Below are 15,511 nucleotides of genomic sequence, written 5' to 3' on the forward strand. Positions count from 1 at the left end.
CATTCTGTTGTATAGTCCCGCTCGTCGCTCGTCCGGGGTACTCACGACGATTATGTTCTGTGTCGCTTTAGAACAGATCGTATCCGCTCGCGCTTCTTCCTTGATCACTCCCGCTGCCGTTATTATGTCCATCATGATGGTCGTGGCTCCCGTGCGAGCGATGTTAAGGCCGCCACGTGGCCGTACAATAATCTTCGCGTCTTCCCTGGGCATTGCTGCATGCCTGCTGCCCGCGTTATTGCCGCTGTCACTCGCTTCGCATGGCTTGCTCTTTCCCGGGGTCGGGATTGATGTTCTGTCGAAACGGACTCATCGGCTTTCGGATCGGTGCCGACACGCTTGGCGCGCCTGCCGGGGGCCGTCCACCCCGCCGTGTCGCCGGGCACGAAGTCTTCGCCGGGTCCTTCAACGCTTGTCCTCCCTTCATGGCTGCCGAGTTGCAGTCCCATTGTTGTTGTAGCCGTACTCACGTCCATTTCCGTTGTTAGATCCATAACGCACCGGCGGAGTCTGCCCGCTGGGGCCGGGGCCGCCCGAGGCGGTCAGACCTAGCTAAATTAACCTAAGCGTGGCGTTCGGTGCACAGAAAGTCCAATAATTCCCAAACTCCGCCTTCCTCCGCGTTTAATCCGGTGTCAATTCGCAGCGGATGATGTTCTCCGACTCGTCGAATACTTTAAAACAGCACAATTCAAGATTTCACTGCGGAAACAAGCATTTCCTCGAGAGCCGACGTGGAACGCGTCCACTCGCTTCCTGGTAAACGCTGGGCGTAACGGCCGGTACCCTCACCCTCTCCCTTAATTTTCATAGAAAAGTTTCCCTGGGTAGCCCCCCTCCCTCCCCCCGAAAAAAAATCCTGTGTACATGCCTAACTCATAAACTGAGGCGGTAAAGAAAAACCAGGAAAAGATAACATGGCCAATACTATACTCCCTAATGCGAAATTTGTGCGCAGCGCGAACTTCTCCGCCATGGCGCATCCAGGCGGCACAGAAAGTGTGCCCCAAGACCGGCCCGTCTATGGCCGCTTTCTGGCATGCCCGGCCAGCATCCAGGTTCTGGCAGCCACTGATCATGCGTTTAACGGCCAACATTCGGCAACCAGCGCTTCGGCATTTTTCCGTCCGCCCGTGTCCGGACGCACAACGGCAGCTAACCAGCTGCCAGATATTCAGTTCTCTTACGGCTGCCGATGTTGAGAAAGAGAACGGCCGAAGTACGGCCTTAGGGCATCCGTTTTTTCTTCGGGAAGCGGTAATCGGCCGAAGCACGGCAAGCGACCGGCCACAGAATATGCGTATTCTTGCGGCAGTTGGTGTTCGAAAGGAGACCGGCCGGAGCGCGGCTGCCGTGCATTCGTTGTTTCAACGGTGAACCGCGCGTCCGGCGGACGTACGGCCCCAGAATATACGTTTTGCATTCGGTTAGCTGTCTTCGGCCGAATTACGGCCAGCGATTGGCCACAGAATATTTGGCAACCGGTGTTCAAGAGGAGACCGGCCTACGTAAGGTATCTGGTTATACGTCCTTTTTTCGGCAAACGGCATCCAGCCGAACAATGGCTCGCGCCTGGGCGCCGAGAATTCATGCACAGACGTGTTTGGAAGGAGACCGACCGGTTTTTTCCTGGGGGGGACAAAGAGCCGTTAGGGAGCCGAACGACGGGGACGCGTTTTTCATCCGCTCCGTGTTTCTACGTTTTAAATGAACGAACATCGTTTGTCGAACAGTAATGAGTGTTCTCGGTGAACGGGCAAGGTACAAGGACTCACTGGACATTAGCAGGGAACCTTTTAGGCCATCGAAATGTCATTTATTGCCACAAGAAGACTGTGCCACACCGACGGGTGAGCTAAGCCTCGCCAGTCATCGCCGCTACCACGCTTCTGCCTCCGGCTTCGTCGACGCATCATCTCGAGGCTATTCGGCCGCTCAAGAAATGGAGAGCATTGGAGACATCGATCCACCAGAGATGTCCGATCCGAGATGGAGATGGTTCTCCAAAATAACTGGCCTTCAAGGGCGTCGAGCAAGCGGCAACCACGCAGGAGCTAAACCGCCACCATGTCAAGGACTCGCCACCAAAGAAAGGCAAGTGCGAGCAAAAGCGCAAGTTATTCTGCTTACAATTAAACTGCGACAAGCAATGTTGCACTATGTTGTTGGTGATAAACGTAGAAGAGACTCGCTCGTGCATTGGTAGGATCAACTTCATGCCCTGCACTATGTTACTTCAGGGGATTTTACGACTGCCTATTTAGAAAAAAAATTATTTTATATTTGCGATAACAACAGAGCCTTGTCACTGACGAAGCCTAGCTGTTAATATAGTTCCGATGTTTGAAGGTGAGCTTAGCTACTCTTGGGACATGACTCATTTGGGTAAACATAATCGCCAGCATCCTAGCAAACACGGATTTTGTCAGGATTTTCTTGCTCAATGCAGATTGTTGAGTTCACGCACGATTTGGCTCTTGCAATAGATAAGCTTAAAGTGGTTGACTGTATATTCTTGGACTGCAGAAAAGCAAATGATGGTGTTGCATATCACCTTCTGCGTAGTACATTTCATTCTATGAACTGAATGAATCGGATTTTGCATTGTTATTACTATTGGCCCTATAGCTTTGTTCAAAAGTACTGTGTAGTTAACCGGACTATAGCGAATGAACGTGATTCCGTATACCTGCAGCTTTATTCGCATTTAATAACATCCTGGTGTGCTGATTCAGAAAAGTTTTTGGATGTTAAACAGTGTGTTAACGGCACCTTTACAAGAAAACCTTCATTCCAATTGGATACGTATACCGTAAATTATGCTGCTGTGACAACGGCCGAGGAATATAAATACCTAGGAGTTTATTTAGGGAGTGGTTAGAGGTTAAATAGGCAGGTTCACACCATAAAAGTTACGGCTGCATATGTTTTTGGCTTTCTGAGACGAAATTTCAGTGAACCTCCATCTAACTGAAAAGAACAACCGTATTTCACTCATGTGCGCTCAATCTTGGAGTACGCATGTGTTTTCGTGGATCCCTACACCAAAGAGCTCGTTGATACGCTCGAAAACCTACAGAATATGTCAGTGCAATTCGTATTAGGTAATTGGCACGCTCAACTTAGCATGAGAGAAAGTAAAAGTAAACTGAAATGGCAGGACGTGAAAGATCACAGACGAAACCACAGGTTTAACTTTTTTCGTAATATCTATCATGCGAAAACTGTTGCAGAAGGGGAGAAGTATGTCCAAGTGCCATTCTACATATCTCAAAGTGGGACCGCTAGCTTAAAGCAAATTATTAACTTTTCTTTAAAGGTGACGCCTTGCGCGATTCATTTTATTTTACATCAATGCTGCAGTGTAATTATCTTCCACGTATGATTGCATTAACTGTTTATATTGACGATTTTCAGCACGCTTTGTAGAATTATTTTGTTATTTTGTCTCATATTTAATGCTTAGTGTTATGTATCTCCCTTCTGTAATGCATGCAAAGGAAAGCAGGTATCAAATAAATAAATAAATAAATAAATAAATAAAACAATGAATATAAATAAATAAATAGAATAAATAAATAAATAAATAAATAAACTTTCAGAGGCGCAAGTTTGCCTCCGACGGGTTGAGAACCCTACGCATTCAACCTTGACCAAGAAAATATTTATTGCCCTATTCGTTGCAGTATGCAAGGTTTCCTGTATACATGCTACCATTGCTATGTTATTGGTTTGAAACAAATTATGTAACTGTAATTTTACGCCTTTCCTTGCGTGAACACAAAGGGATACAGCTGCAGCCACCTGAAGCAGGGCGTCATTCGCGACGCGTCTAGAATTTTTTGAACGTAGTATGAGATTAGAAGAAAATTAAGTTCTTTTGGACTATTGAGTGGTGTGGACGTACACTCATGAAAACAACATTAAAATAGATTGAAAATGAAAGTACCTGTTCGCTCCTTCTTAGGATCAGCCCTGCGCAAGATCATCAGAAAAGTTGATCGAGTAGAAAATGTCTTTGCAAGAAAAATGGGCAAAAAACTGGACATACTTTTTTGTGAAGGAGTTATATTAAATGCTCCTGAGTGTTTTGTTTAGAACCAAAACGCTTCGTAAAGGCATTCACGCCGGTTTTATATACATCAAAATTGGTCAAGCAACTGTTATAAAATTAGTTTATGTAGTCATAGCATGATAGTGTTCCGGAATATTGCCCTAAAAGAAATTGACTAAAAGCGGCGCAATTTATCTCTCTGAAATTCAACCCACTAAAGTATGCGCCCTCCGCCGCCCCTCCCCCTCCTCTTTCCCCGTTTATTACAGGTAAGCCGCCCCACAGAGGATATCAGGTTCTGGAAAATACATCTATTCAAGCTCTACAAAGAACTGAATATTTTCTGTGTTCGGCAGTAAAAGAGGCACAGCAATTAAAGGACCGACAATTTGTGAGCACTGTTTAATAAATGAATTTTGCTGTCAACTGAGGCTGGTAATTAAGCAAAGCTGCGCTGAAAGCTTGACGGCTGGTGCTTGCGCGCGAACTCACTTTGATGTGGCTGCATTGGACCCAAAATGCTGGGTTTGTGCTGCTTCTGCACTGCGCGAATGAGTCATCTGCTTGCGCGACATGCAGTGACCGGCCTCAGTACAGCTAACGTACTGTGGCTGAACTCCAATGCCCGTAGCACGGCCGTATTTCCGGTAGCTGTAGTCCGGCTGGAGTCCGACGACCGCATCTCGGCTGTCCTCCGGCGGACGTACTTCGGCCGTACACGGGTGGCTTTGGAATGGCCGGAGCCCTACGGCTGGAATCTGGCCGTATGACTGTAAGCCGGTCGACTGGCCGACGGACAGTGGCCGTTGGACAGCCATCGGAGTACGGCCGTATACGGCCAAAAGGCCCACATTTGGACATGGGCCGAATATGGCTGCCGGAAAACGGCCGGACAGAAAATCACCGGCCAAAGTACACCGGCCTGTTTTAGGCCGAACAGTCCTGTGCTGCCTGGATAGCTGCTGCGTCTCAGGAAGTGATCACGTGATCAGCAAAAGCACGGCGGCGCGCGCTACTCTGCCGTTAACTCGGAGCTCTTCGCTGCCGCCGAGCATGTTGCTGCAAATTGGGTTTGCAGCTCCCGCGCAAACGTCCTGTGATTCGGGCGAGCCACAAACGAGGGAGGATCGGCGAAAGTGTAAGAGGAGGGCGGTTCTCCGCGGCGACACACGACGAAGGTGTGAGGGGGGGCAGTGAAACTATAGAGATAATATACTGACTCTGGACGGAAAGCGCGGCGCTGAACCAATGCATTGGAACCGTACGACACACAATGGCTGCCATGATACAACGATTTGAAGGTTGCCAGCTGAGCTTTTGTTCACTAAAAACGGCGAAAGAAATGGGTATTAATCTGGCAACGTGCTGCTGTGACGTTTCCGCATTCGTCTAGCGAAGCATGCCGGGAATAATTGTAACATGGCGGCCCGCTGGCCAAGCGGATTTTGTACTGCCGGCGTCGACATAATTGCGTAGTTTATTTCCTGTGGGTAGGTAACCCACATGTTTTCGGTTTAGCGTGTGACTTGTATGTAGTGAGACTATTTGAGCAAGACGTAGCAACGCTCGCACAACACATTCGCGCCAGCTCGAATGCGACTGTTCGCATGCGCGCGGACGCCAAGGAATCATCTGTCCTGTATTGAGGTGCACAATGAATCTCCGTCATGATCTCTGTGCACTTTTTCGCCAAGTCACTTTATTTGCCATTGTGCGACATTTTGCCACGCGCTCAATGTTTTTCAAATGGCGTGAAGTGAACTGTTGCCTTAGCCGAATGTGAAACCTTTATTAACACTTAAAAAACAAAAAAAAACGTTATCGCATGGTCCAACGCTGATATTGCCGGTGAAGCGCGGTCCCTTTCAAGCACCGGAACGAAAGGGCGCGGTCGATGGCAGCCAACGGAGCGGCTGAATGCATGCCAAGGGCAGTATGCGAAATGCAGTCAGAGGCGTGTCGCGTTTTTCTTTCGGGCTGTATTCGTGAAGTTGTAGCTAGCTGCTTTCCCGCACTTCCAAGGAAAAGCTTGCGGGATTGAATGGGGGCAGTAATTTGCCGCAGTAATCGAGTAAAGAACATTCCCTTATTGTCACTGATTAAAAAAAGAAACCGCATTTCGTTGCAAATTTTTTCTTGTACCTTCACGAACGTTTGCGCAAAAGTTCGAAGCACAGAGGGCTGTACGAAGTTCCATAAATTAAACAACTTAAACGCAACGATTAGAAAAGCTGCTTTTATTTTTATTTTTTTTTTAACGGGAACGACCGCTGGCTGCTACTCTATAGCCAGCATTCATTGAAAAGTTTAGCTGTCAATTTCTTCGTTTGGCAACACTGAAATGGCCACGGACATGGCCGAAGAGCCACAAACATAGCGCGCCTTATGCCACTGCGGCCGCACGCCGAAGAACAAAAATAACACCGGCGTGCGTCGCCTGTTCTGTTTAAACCCGATTCTCAACGATGGTGCCAACAGAGTTGTTATTTATCGCACTCACATTTTAGTGGAGGCATTACTTTGCGTTCGGCGGGCTAGAGCTTGGAATGTCAAACCCATATCATGCGCTTAGAACGGACACGGACAAGTACCGCCATCTCGCGGAGCCTGACGTAACCAGTGACGGCGCATTGACATGGTTGCCTGCATGCGCGCCTCGCTATTGAATACAGGCCATAGGGACCGGGCGGCTGGACGGGTGGCGCCACCACTCGGCGCTCCCCTTGTTAGTGGAATGAGCCGGTGCAATGGTCTACGCCGCCTCCAGTTGTTTTTGCTGTTTTTGCTGTGATGTTTTGTATGTTTTGGTGTTGGTGTGAGCGGATATGTGCGGTGAAACGAAGTCTAGACAGATGTGGTCGGTTCTTAGATACATTAACGGCTACGAAAACGTATTTGGCGCTTCTAAGTTTGCGAGTGGGCTACATTTACATAAACGCTTTTTACAGCGCTCTGCGCCCGGCTGCGCGCGATGAGTAGGAACCAAACTATTAATATTAGTATTCATTTCTGCCACCCCAAATTATCTTCACTGGTTTCAATGACTACGGTTTCCACGCCAGCCGCTGGTATACCTCTATACGTGTTCTTTGAACAGGAGGGCACCAACATACGAGATCGACTACCGTGTGGCCGTGGAAACGTCGCGGCAGTTTACACTTTCTGTAACCGTGAGCATTGTACCTTCGGTTTTGGTAAGCGACACCGTGACAGCATGGGAGCCTGAGAGCCTAAGCGGAACTCTCACGTTTGTAGTGGTCATTTTATCAACAGCCAAAGTTATTCAACCACCCAACAGCCCAAGCTACAAACCATCCCTCCTCCTCTTCCGATTTTACCACCTGCGTGGAATAAGGGAAGGAGCCGATAGTTAAAAAATGTGGCAGTGTTGACTCCAGCCTGTGTTTTGCAATGCTTAAATATTATTTGCCGAGTACCTAAATAATCGTGTAATGCCTTGTTAAGACACCAAAAATGCGCGGCTAGTTGCCTCAAATAGGGGTGCATCAGCCCGAGTCCTCTATCGCAGACGCATTTCCGACACGCTGGAAGCCGTTGCGATTTGGAGAGGGGTGCATGGAAGTTAAAGCATAAACAGCAAACTCATCCAGCCCTTAGTTTAACGACGACGATGGTCGCACGCAAAGCTTTCTTCGTGCGAAATAAAATGGGATGTGATCAAAAGACAAAACTGCGTGCTGTTCTAATTTAAAGCTCAACTAGTCAAAGATTAAATCCAGAAGACAACCAAGGAAACCGACACGACAAAGCTTGGCGATAAAGCATCATCGTCGTTAGGAGTAGGAGTGCAGGATTATTTAAGCGTAGGTGGTAGCTTGTAAAAGGACCGCACCATTCAGTTGTGAAACTGAGGGCAGGTTTTGGCACCCTTCTGTCTCTCGTCCTTCTGGTACGCAGGAATTGTTTTTTTTTTGAACAATCATTAACGAACTAGCCCGCAACCATTAGAAGAGTTGTAAAGCAATGCTTTTCCCCGACAAGCAATAGCGTTCTAGTATCATGTGATATTGTGTTCTGTAAACAATTACCGATTACTGCAGTAAGCCTATATCTGTGAAATTAAACACTTTTTTACCATAGTTAGTGAAGTTACGGAGCATCGTCCATCACAATTTCTGTTTTGGGGTAAATCACAGAAGGCACCTCCCAACTTCGTTTTTCGCTTCTGCACGACGCCGTTTCGTCATAAACTGCCAAAGGCCAGCGCCGCAGATTACCTGGATCGGCTGCACAAATCGGCTTTTTATCAACATTTAGCTGCAATATATTCCTCGATACGCTAAACTGCATGCAGGCATGAAAAATTTTACAAAGAAGCGGACTAGCACTTCCAGCTTGACTTTCAGCTTGGCGCATTTAGCGTCGTCTGCTATTTGTAGTTACTGAGTATGTGCGTAAATCACACACATGGCATGCCTCGTAAAGGTAACCTCCACGCTAGAGATTCACCGATCTGAAAAAAGTCATTGTGGTTCTGTACGCTTTGCAAGCCGTACCGCAATCGAGCGACAGAAAGACACACACAACAACGCTGCGCTGACCACCACCGGCATTCCACTGACGAGCGGTTCGCCACGGGCGGCACTGTTCGCTGAAGCGACGGTGGTGCCATACAACTGCCGCCTGGTCCCTATACACTGTAGTGAACTTGCGGTAGTCAAGTTCAGATCGGAATCGCTGTTCCGGCGTCAGTTTCGCTGCTCCGGCGTCTTTCTGCTTGGGTAATGTGCTTAACGTGAAGCAACGAATGACGGCCTGTAAAGCATCCGGGGAGACAGTTGCTCAGCACGAGCAAAGCGTGCATCCGAGATGCCCAAGTTTTGCACGCTCTCACATCTGAGCTGGAGACTGCACGCACAAACTACGCAGGTCGGTTGTTGGAACTGCAGCGATGGCTCGGAGGTACAGCACTCGCCTCGTATGCGGGAGGTTCCGGGTTCGAATCCGCATACTGCCGGGCACCCACTGGTTTTTTCAATGGGTACAGGCGTCCGTGGTCGAGTGCGAACCCTTGAAAGGAGAATCCACGCCTGGAAAGCTGACTTTACCCTTCGAGAGGCCCCTGACCCTTGTCCATCTGGCGGGGCCCCCGGCCATCATGCAGCGTTGCTCCATGGCCGAGGGTGAAAGAGTCTGGCGGCATGTCCTGCCACAGGCGGTTGCGAGTTGAGCGTCCAACGTGACTGTGGAGGGCACCACGTGCCTTCGTGCGCCTTGGTGACGCCGGGCACCTACCCTGTAAAATAGGTACAAGCGACTCCCCGGCCTCGCGCTCGGCCCTTGTGTGGGAATAGAACGCTTGGGAAGTTCACCTGGCTTGCACGGGAAATCGCCCCTATGGAAAGGGGAGGCTGCAAAAACGCCGGAACGTTTTTTGGGCGGCGTAAAAAACGGACGGACGATTACTACACCCCTAATATGAAATTTGTGCGCAAGGGCCTAGCCCCTTTCTAGCGCGCTTAAAGGAAATCAAAATCCAAACTGAATAACACCTTTACTCCTTGTTCGCTAATTACCGCTTAATTGGAGCGTAACTACATTGAAAGTTTTTGAAAAGTTAGTATTAATTACCCAGGCAATTATTTGTAACTATTTTGCTTCATTTCTTTGTTTTAGTAAAAGAATTACCGAACAACTTTTTAGCGGGCTGAATACGATTGTTCTGGCAACAATGGGAATTTCATCATGTCAGTGCCCACGATTCGTACAATCTGAGAACTCGCTTTACCCCCCACCCCCCGAAGTGAAACATACTGAGCCGTGGTTACGCGGCTCCGTATGTTTTCCGTTCCCCCTCACCAGACGAGGCACCCCAAAGAGAAAGAAAACACAGGAGCAGCTCCTCCGTTTTCTTTCTGCTTGGGGTGCCTCATTGGATTGCTCGGTTGCGCGGACACCGCCGGCGCCACGATGCGATGAGATAAGATTTTGGGGGGGGAGGGGAGGGGGGAAAAGGGCCCGAAACTGTCTAGCGGGGGGGGCGGACACCTTATTAGGCCCCCGCCGGCGCCGCCAAATCCCTCTACCGGGCGCAGAAGCGCGGTGCGTTAAAAACAGCAGAAACACGTTTAAATAAATATCAAAAACAGGCCACCGTATAATGCAGCGCATTTGTGCAAAAAGGGGGTTTTGTCTAGTTGACACGTTTATTTCTAAAAATAGCGTAAATAAAAAAGATACATTGTCGAACATATTTGCAGAAACAAAGATATAATAAATCGAAAGATAAAAACTACAATGTTAGGTTGCAAAATAAACAATTTAGACCTTACACATCTCCCCACAAAGGAAATACGAAAATAAAAGGCCCTGAAGAACACGACAGAAACGTTGACAAAATATTCGTGAAAGCTGAGCAACCACGTCAGGCTCTGCATTTGCAAACTAACACAGTGAACCATTACAGTACCTTAAAACCTAAGTAGTCAGAAGTTGATTTAGCAAAGTTGGTGGGAGTCGCGAAAGAAATTGTTAAATCTAGAACTTCGCTAAACCGAATTAGGCATTTATTTTGCCACTTAATTCGTACATTCAATTATATACCGTGGCGGCATTCAGCGAGCTTACGCGGCGTCTTTATTGCGTAGCGTAAATCCTCAGAAATAAAACTGCTGCCGGCGCGTATGTAAAGAGACCAAGAAAATAGTTACCTGAACAAGAACGGCCTCGAGGGGACTACAAACTCATTTCCTACTAAGTCGGTCATGTTTACTTGCGTGCGGTTTGGCCATTCGGATTTCTCCTAAGTTGTAGTGCGCCTTCCGCGTCCTCGTGCTTTCCGCCAAACATCCGCAGCAGATCAAGGGCATCCACTGCTTGACGCGGTGTCGGCAGGGAGTTTCTATAGCTTCAACGTCTCCGTCAGCGTCTTGAACCGCCGCTAATACAGCGCTTTTTTGCGTGACCGGTTCACCGGCGAAGTGGCGTGGAGGTTGTCGTTTCCTTTCGATATTGTAGAAAGAGTACTGGCAGGAATTCCATGTGCTGCAGCCCGGTCACAGTTCTTTTGTCTACTTGTCACAGCACGAAATACATCCTCTTTCTCGTCTAAAGTAAGCCTTTTTTCTTCCCTCCATGTCCGACACGTTCGTCACAAGGTTCTGTGGTGCGCTTGCTTGCACACACCTCTTCCGCGCACACGAGTAGCAATGCCAAACGGATGGTGGGCTTAACAATGCGAACATTACAAAACCAGCATGAGTTCTAACACAGAACGACGTAAAATAAGGTGAAAGCACGGAAACTGCCCGCAGAACGATGGCGAACGAACAACACAAAGCACGCCCTGAAAAATCCGACCGCTTGAGACCGAATAACGATGATTATGATTGAATTTAAACAGCGTCGTGTTCATATCAGCAGTTAGTCCGTCACGTCCTAAAACATGTACCGTGTAGGCATGGAAGACTAACATCACCAAATCCCGGTTTTGTGGGCTTTTTAAAGTAAATCAACCTCCTTAAACGGAACTTTTTTGAATCGGAACGAATTTTGTTAGCTACTCCAACTTAAATTAACGGCAAGTATGTTTAATATTAAACGAAAATTCTCGTAGTTGTGTATACCTTTCACCATTCTCTAACAAAACAACGGATCACAAATTCCGGAAGCAAATATTTTAGGCTAAAAGTGTAGAAACCCGACAGGACTACGCTGTTTCACATGCCCTTATATTCAGTTCTGCGGCGTTGATAATAGCACTGAAGTCGCCCGGACGCCAACATACATGTCAAAATCCGGTCTTTTTTTCGGTTAGCAATGCAGAACCGTGAGGCAGGTACCTGCGGATGACTTACCAGCATACCGACATCTTGCTGTTCATCGAGAAATCCACTAACGTTTCTTATCAAAGCATCAATTTATCTTGGGCGCTATTTCCGAAGCTGGTCACCGTCACACTTAATCCTTAAATTTTGTTTCATTTCGCCTTTAGCTAACCACGCTTTAGTCTTCAAGCTTGCGGGATTTGACGTCAAGTTTTACCGCTACTGGGATGTTACGAACCGTTGCCTCGACTTCAATGGACTGATCGAGGATCTCCAGGTTTGTGCAATTGATTTATTTATGTACTGGTACCTACTCGATCATTACCTATAATTTGACTTCAGGACCTTGAATTGTGTTTATTACATGACTTCGGTTAATACCAGATGTTCGCAGAGTGGTCTTCAAATTCGTATGAACGAAAGGTGGCCTGATATACACAAGCACTAAATTGATTTTCTATTGTAAATGTAACCTGTCATAATCAACCAAAAGTAAACTTCCTTGCTGACTATACAGTCAAACGCCGAGCGGTTACAGAAAGCTGTGTGAAAAGGCTCCAAAACAAAGTAACCAAAATGTGTGGCCATTGTTATCAATATTTTACTGCAAAGAAGCATATGTCTAAACCCCCCAGTTTTCATCCCGGTGTCCCCGATTTACTCGGCGCCGCTACGGGGCTCCTCCTCACCACCGCTGACACCTCTTTCACAACTATTTTCCCCCTCGCCTCCACCCATGCCCCTTTGCCAAGTTGCGCAGTCAGCAGATAACGGTAGTAGTGCGGTTATGAGATCATTGCGCAAAATAAACAGAAGCACGGGTGGGCATAAAAAAACGCACTGACGATTACTACACCCCCTAATATGATAATTGTGCGCAGGGCGAGCTGCAGTCTTCTCGGTCACGGCGCATTTCTGCTGCGTATCAGGAAGTGTTCGCGTGATCAGTGAACGCACGGCGGCGTGCGCTACTCCGCTGCTACCTGGCACTGCGCCGCCGCCGCCGGCCAGCATTTTGCAAATCGTGTTTGAACCTCCCGCCCCAATGTCACGTAGTTCGAATTAACCCCGCGCAAGGGAGCAGCGAGAATGTTGTTGCATAACGTGTTCGAACCTCCAGCGCAAACATGACGTGGTTTGGATTAGTGGAGAATGGAACAGCGTCTGGTGAAATTGTCAGGGGGAGGGCGCTCCTTGGTCGCGACGCATGAGACATGTGTGAGGGAAAGGCAGTGAGAGCGATGAAGCCGTAGCCGCACGTGTCGTATTCCACTTTACCCTACGTTAGACGCTCCTCTACGTTTTCCTTCTTTCGTCGCTGCTGCGTTCGCTCACTCGGTTACGCGTACATAAACAGACGCTGCTCCTGCGAAGCTCCGGTAATGGCTGACAAACGGCTGCCCCCTAAAACGACCGAAACCCGTCGTCGCCATTTCCGCTCAAATTACCCTTTGCCAAGTAGCTGCAAATCCCTCCCGATAGAACATAAACTTCCCCAGTTGTAACGCCGGCTTGAGCCCATGCTTCTTTTTCAGCTTGGAAGGCCTTCCGAGCGACATTTTCGCCGATGTCTTTCACGCCTACGTATTCGCCATCACCAGTTCTCGGTTTATGCATGCATGGTTTGCGGGTTGCAAAGGGGGGGGGGGCGGGTACGTGCACGCACAGCTAGGCTTCACGCCGCTACTAATGAAATTCCGGTTGTGCTGGTGGGAGATTTAGATTATGAAATTTATTGGCTCAATGCTGTTAGTACGTTGTCCTCCGTAATCGAGTGGTGTGGGGGCAGGTTGATGTGTTGCACAGACATCTTACACAAGCAGTTAGATGCATACGAGGTGGAAGTAAAACGGGCAGCCACATGTTTGTACGCGACAATTGAGGTCATGGACTTCCAGGATTTAAATCTTTATGGGACGGCTGCATGCCGTTCGTTTGGAGGAAGAAGAGCAAGAATTGAAGCGTTGTCCCGAACACAAGCGCGAATGGGCGCCAAAACAACGGAAAGCTGCTGGCGCCGCCGTTACCGCGTGAAGTTCAGCTCGTCGAGTAGCGACGAATCCGTTTAGAATGAAGAGCAATTTACCCGGTTGGAACGCCGGCGTGAGCCAATATCACTTTTTCCGAGGGCTTTCAGGGGATATTTTCCACCGCGTCTGTCACTTCTAAGCACGCGCACACGACCCGTTGCCGGTTTATGCGTGCGCTGGTTTGTAGGGTAGAACAGTAGGGGGGAGGAGGGAGGGTGTGCACACGCAGCTATAGGTTTCATGCCCGTACTGATGGATGGCATGTCCGTTGTTCTGGTGAGGTTTACACGCAGACGTTAAACGGCCCTGTGGGACCTGTCCGGAGTCCTTCGTGGTCGAGCGGATTCGTTTTGTGTGTTAGGCTATGAAGAGACTACCGACGCAAAGCCGTATCGTGATCTATGGACGTAAAAAAACGGCACGTACCACAGTTCGGTTGGCTGAGGCGTGAAATGAAGTCATTATTTAAAGTTGTTCACACTAAACTTTTTTACACCCTTTTAACCAAAAAGGGTGTAGCATAAGTAGAAAAAGGGTGTTGAGAGGCCTTTACACCCTTTTTCTTGAGTCTCAACACCCTTTTCCTTGCTCTACGCCCTTTTTGTTTGAAAAAAAACGGTGTTGATCAACTTACACCCTTGGTTTTTCTTAGGGTGTTGAAAGGGTGTGGAAAAGGTGTTCAGCTGTTCGTTGAATAAGGCCATGTTCGGATGCATAATAGCACTGTAAAGAAGAAGACATCCCCTGATATACTCCTCTACTCGCAAGAAATTTCCAAACGCAAAAAAAAAAATAATTGCTCTTATGCAATGATCGCTCGTTTCCTTATTCGGTGCACCACATGCCCCAAGTTTAGCTTTGGCACGTGACACACCAATTTGAAACTTCAAAATTAAGAAGACTGTAGTCGTGTGGCGAAAAGGATGTTTACCAACTGCAAGACGCTTTGCTTTCTGTAGGTTGTTGAAACGGTGTGAAATAGGTGTTCAGTTGCAAAAAAAGAACAGCGGAGCTGGGGGTCGACCTAGTTTCTTCCGGTGTTGCTAAGTTTTGTTATGTTTGCTAAGCTTTACAATGTTCTTGCTACGCAAGGATGACCGCTCAGGGATGAGGCCAAATTTAACCGGATTTTACAAGGCTGTTCCAGCGTACCCTCCTTCCTCCCCACCTCCCCATTTCCAAGAGATCCAAGAGGGAAGCAAGGTAGGTCGGCCCCCAGCGTTGCTGTTTCTCCAGCCTTGCACCACTATTGCAAGCTGCGCGAATTTTTTTACCTTTTAGAATCCAAAAAAGACTGGTACCTTTGAAATTGTACAGTAAGAGGTGCGGATACGCATACGCCCCTTGTGCTCACACTCTAACAAGCTCGAAAGCCGACTTCACTGTTAAAATACCCTATCTGCGGTGGTGCACCCTTTACAGGTGACCCAGTTCTTTTTCTTTGTATTTTTTTTTTGCTAATGCCACCGACACTACCTCCTGAAGCTTAAAGAGCTTCACTGGTAATAACTTATGCCAATTCATATTGCTGTAAACATCGTGAGGTACAACCCCCCCCCCCCCGCTTGTAGAGAATGTTCAGTCCACCCGTGTAAACAGGTACAAAATGCCTCCAAAATTGGAGGTCTCTCCACATTTTT

At 48.0% G+C, this 15,511-nt stretch overlaps 1 protein-coding gene across 1 annotated transcript in view; it reads left to right on the forward strand.

Annotated features, from left to right (window-relative positions):
- The window catches only part of LOC144141273 (aspartate aminotransferase, cytoplasmic-like), a 101,211-nt gene that overhangs the window by 33,366 nt on the left and 52,334 nt on the right, over positions 1-15,511 (forward strand). The window contains exon 4 of the mRNA XM_077672851.1: positions 12,009-12,118. Coding sequence (XP_077528977.1) covers positions 12,009-12,118 — 110 coding nt within the window. The remainder of the gene's footprint in view (positions 1-12,008; positions 12,119-15,511) is intronic.

This window comes from Haemaphysalis longicornis, unplaced genomic scaffold (assembly GCF_048455015.1).
Source record: "Haemaphysalis longicornis isolate Haplotype H1 unplaced genomic scaffold, Haemaphysalis longicornis Haplotype H1 scaffold_6, whole genome shotgun sequence".
In the NCBI taxonomy this organism is placed as follows: domain Eukaryota; kingdom Metazoa; phylum Arthropoda; class Arachnida; order Ixodida; family Ixodidae; genus Haemaphysalis; species Haemaphysalis longicornis.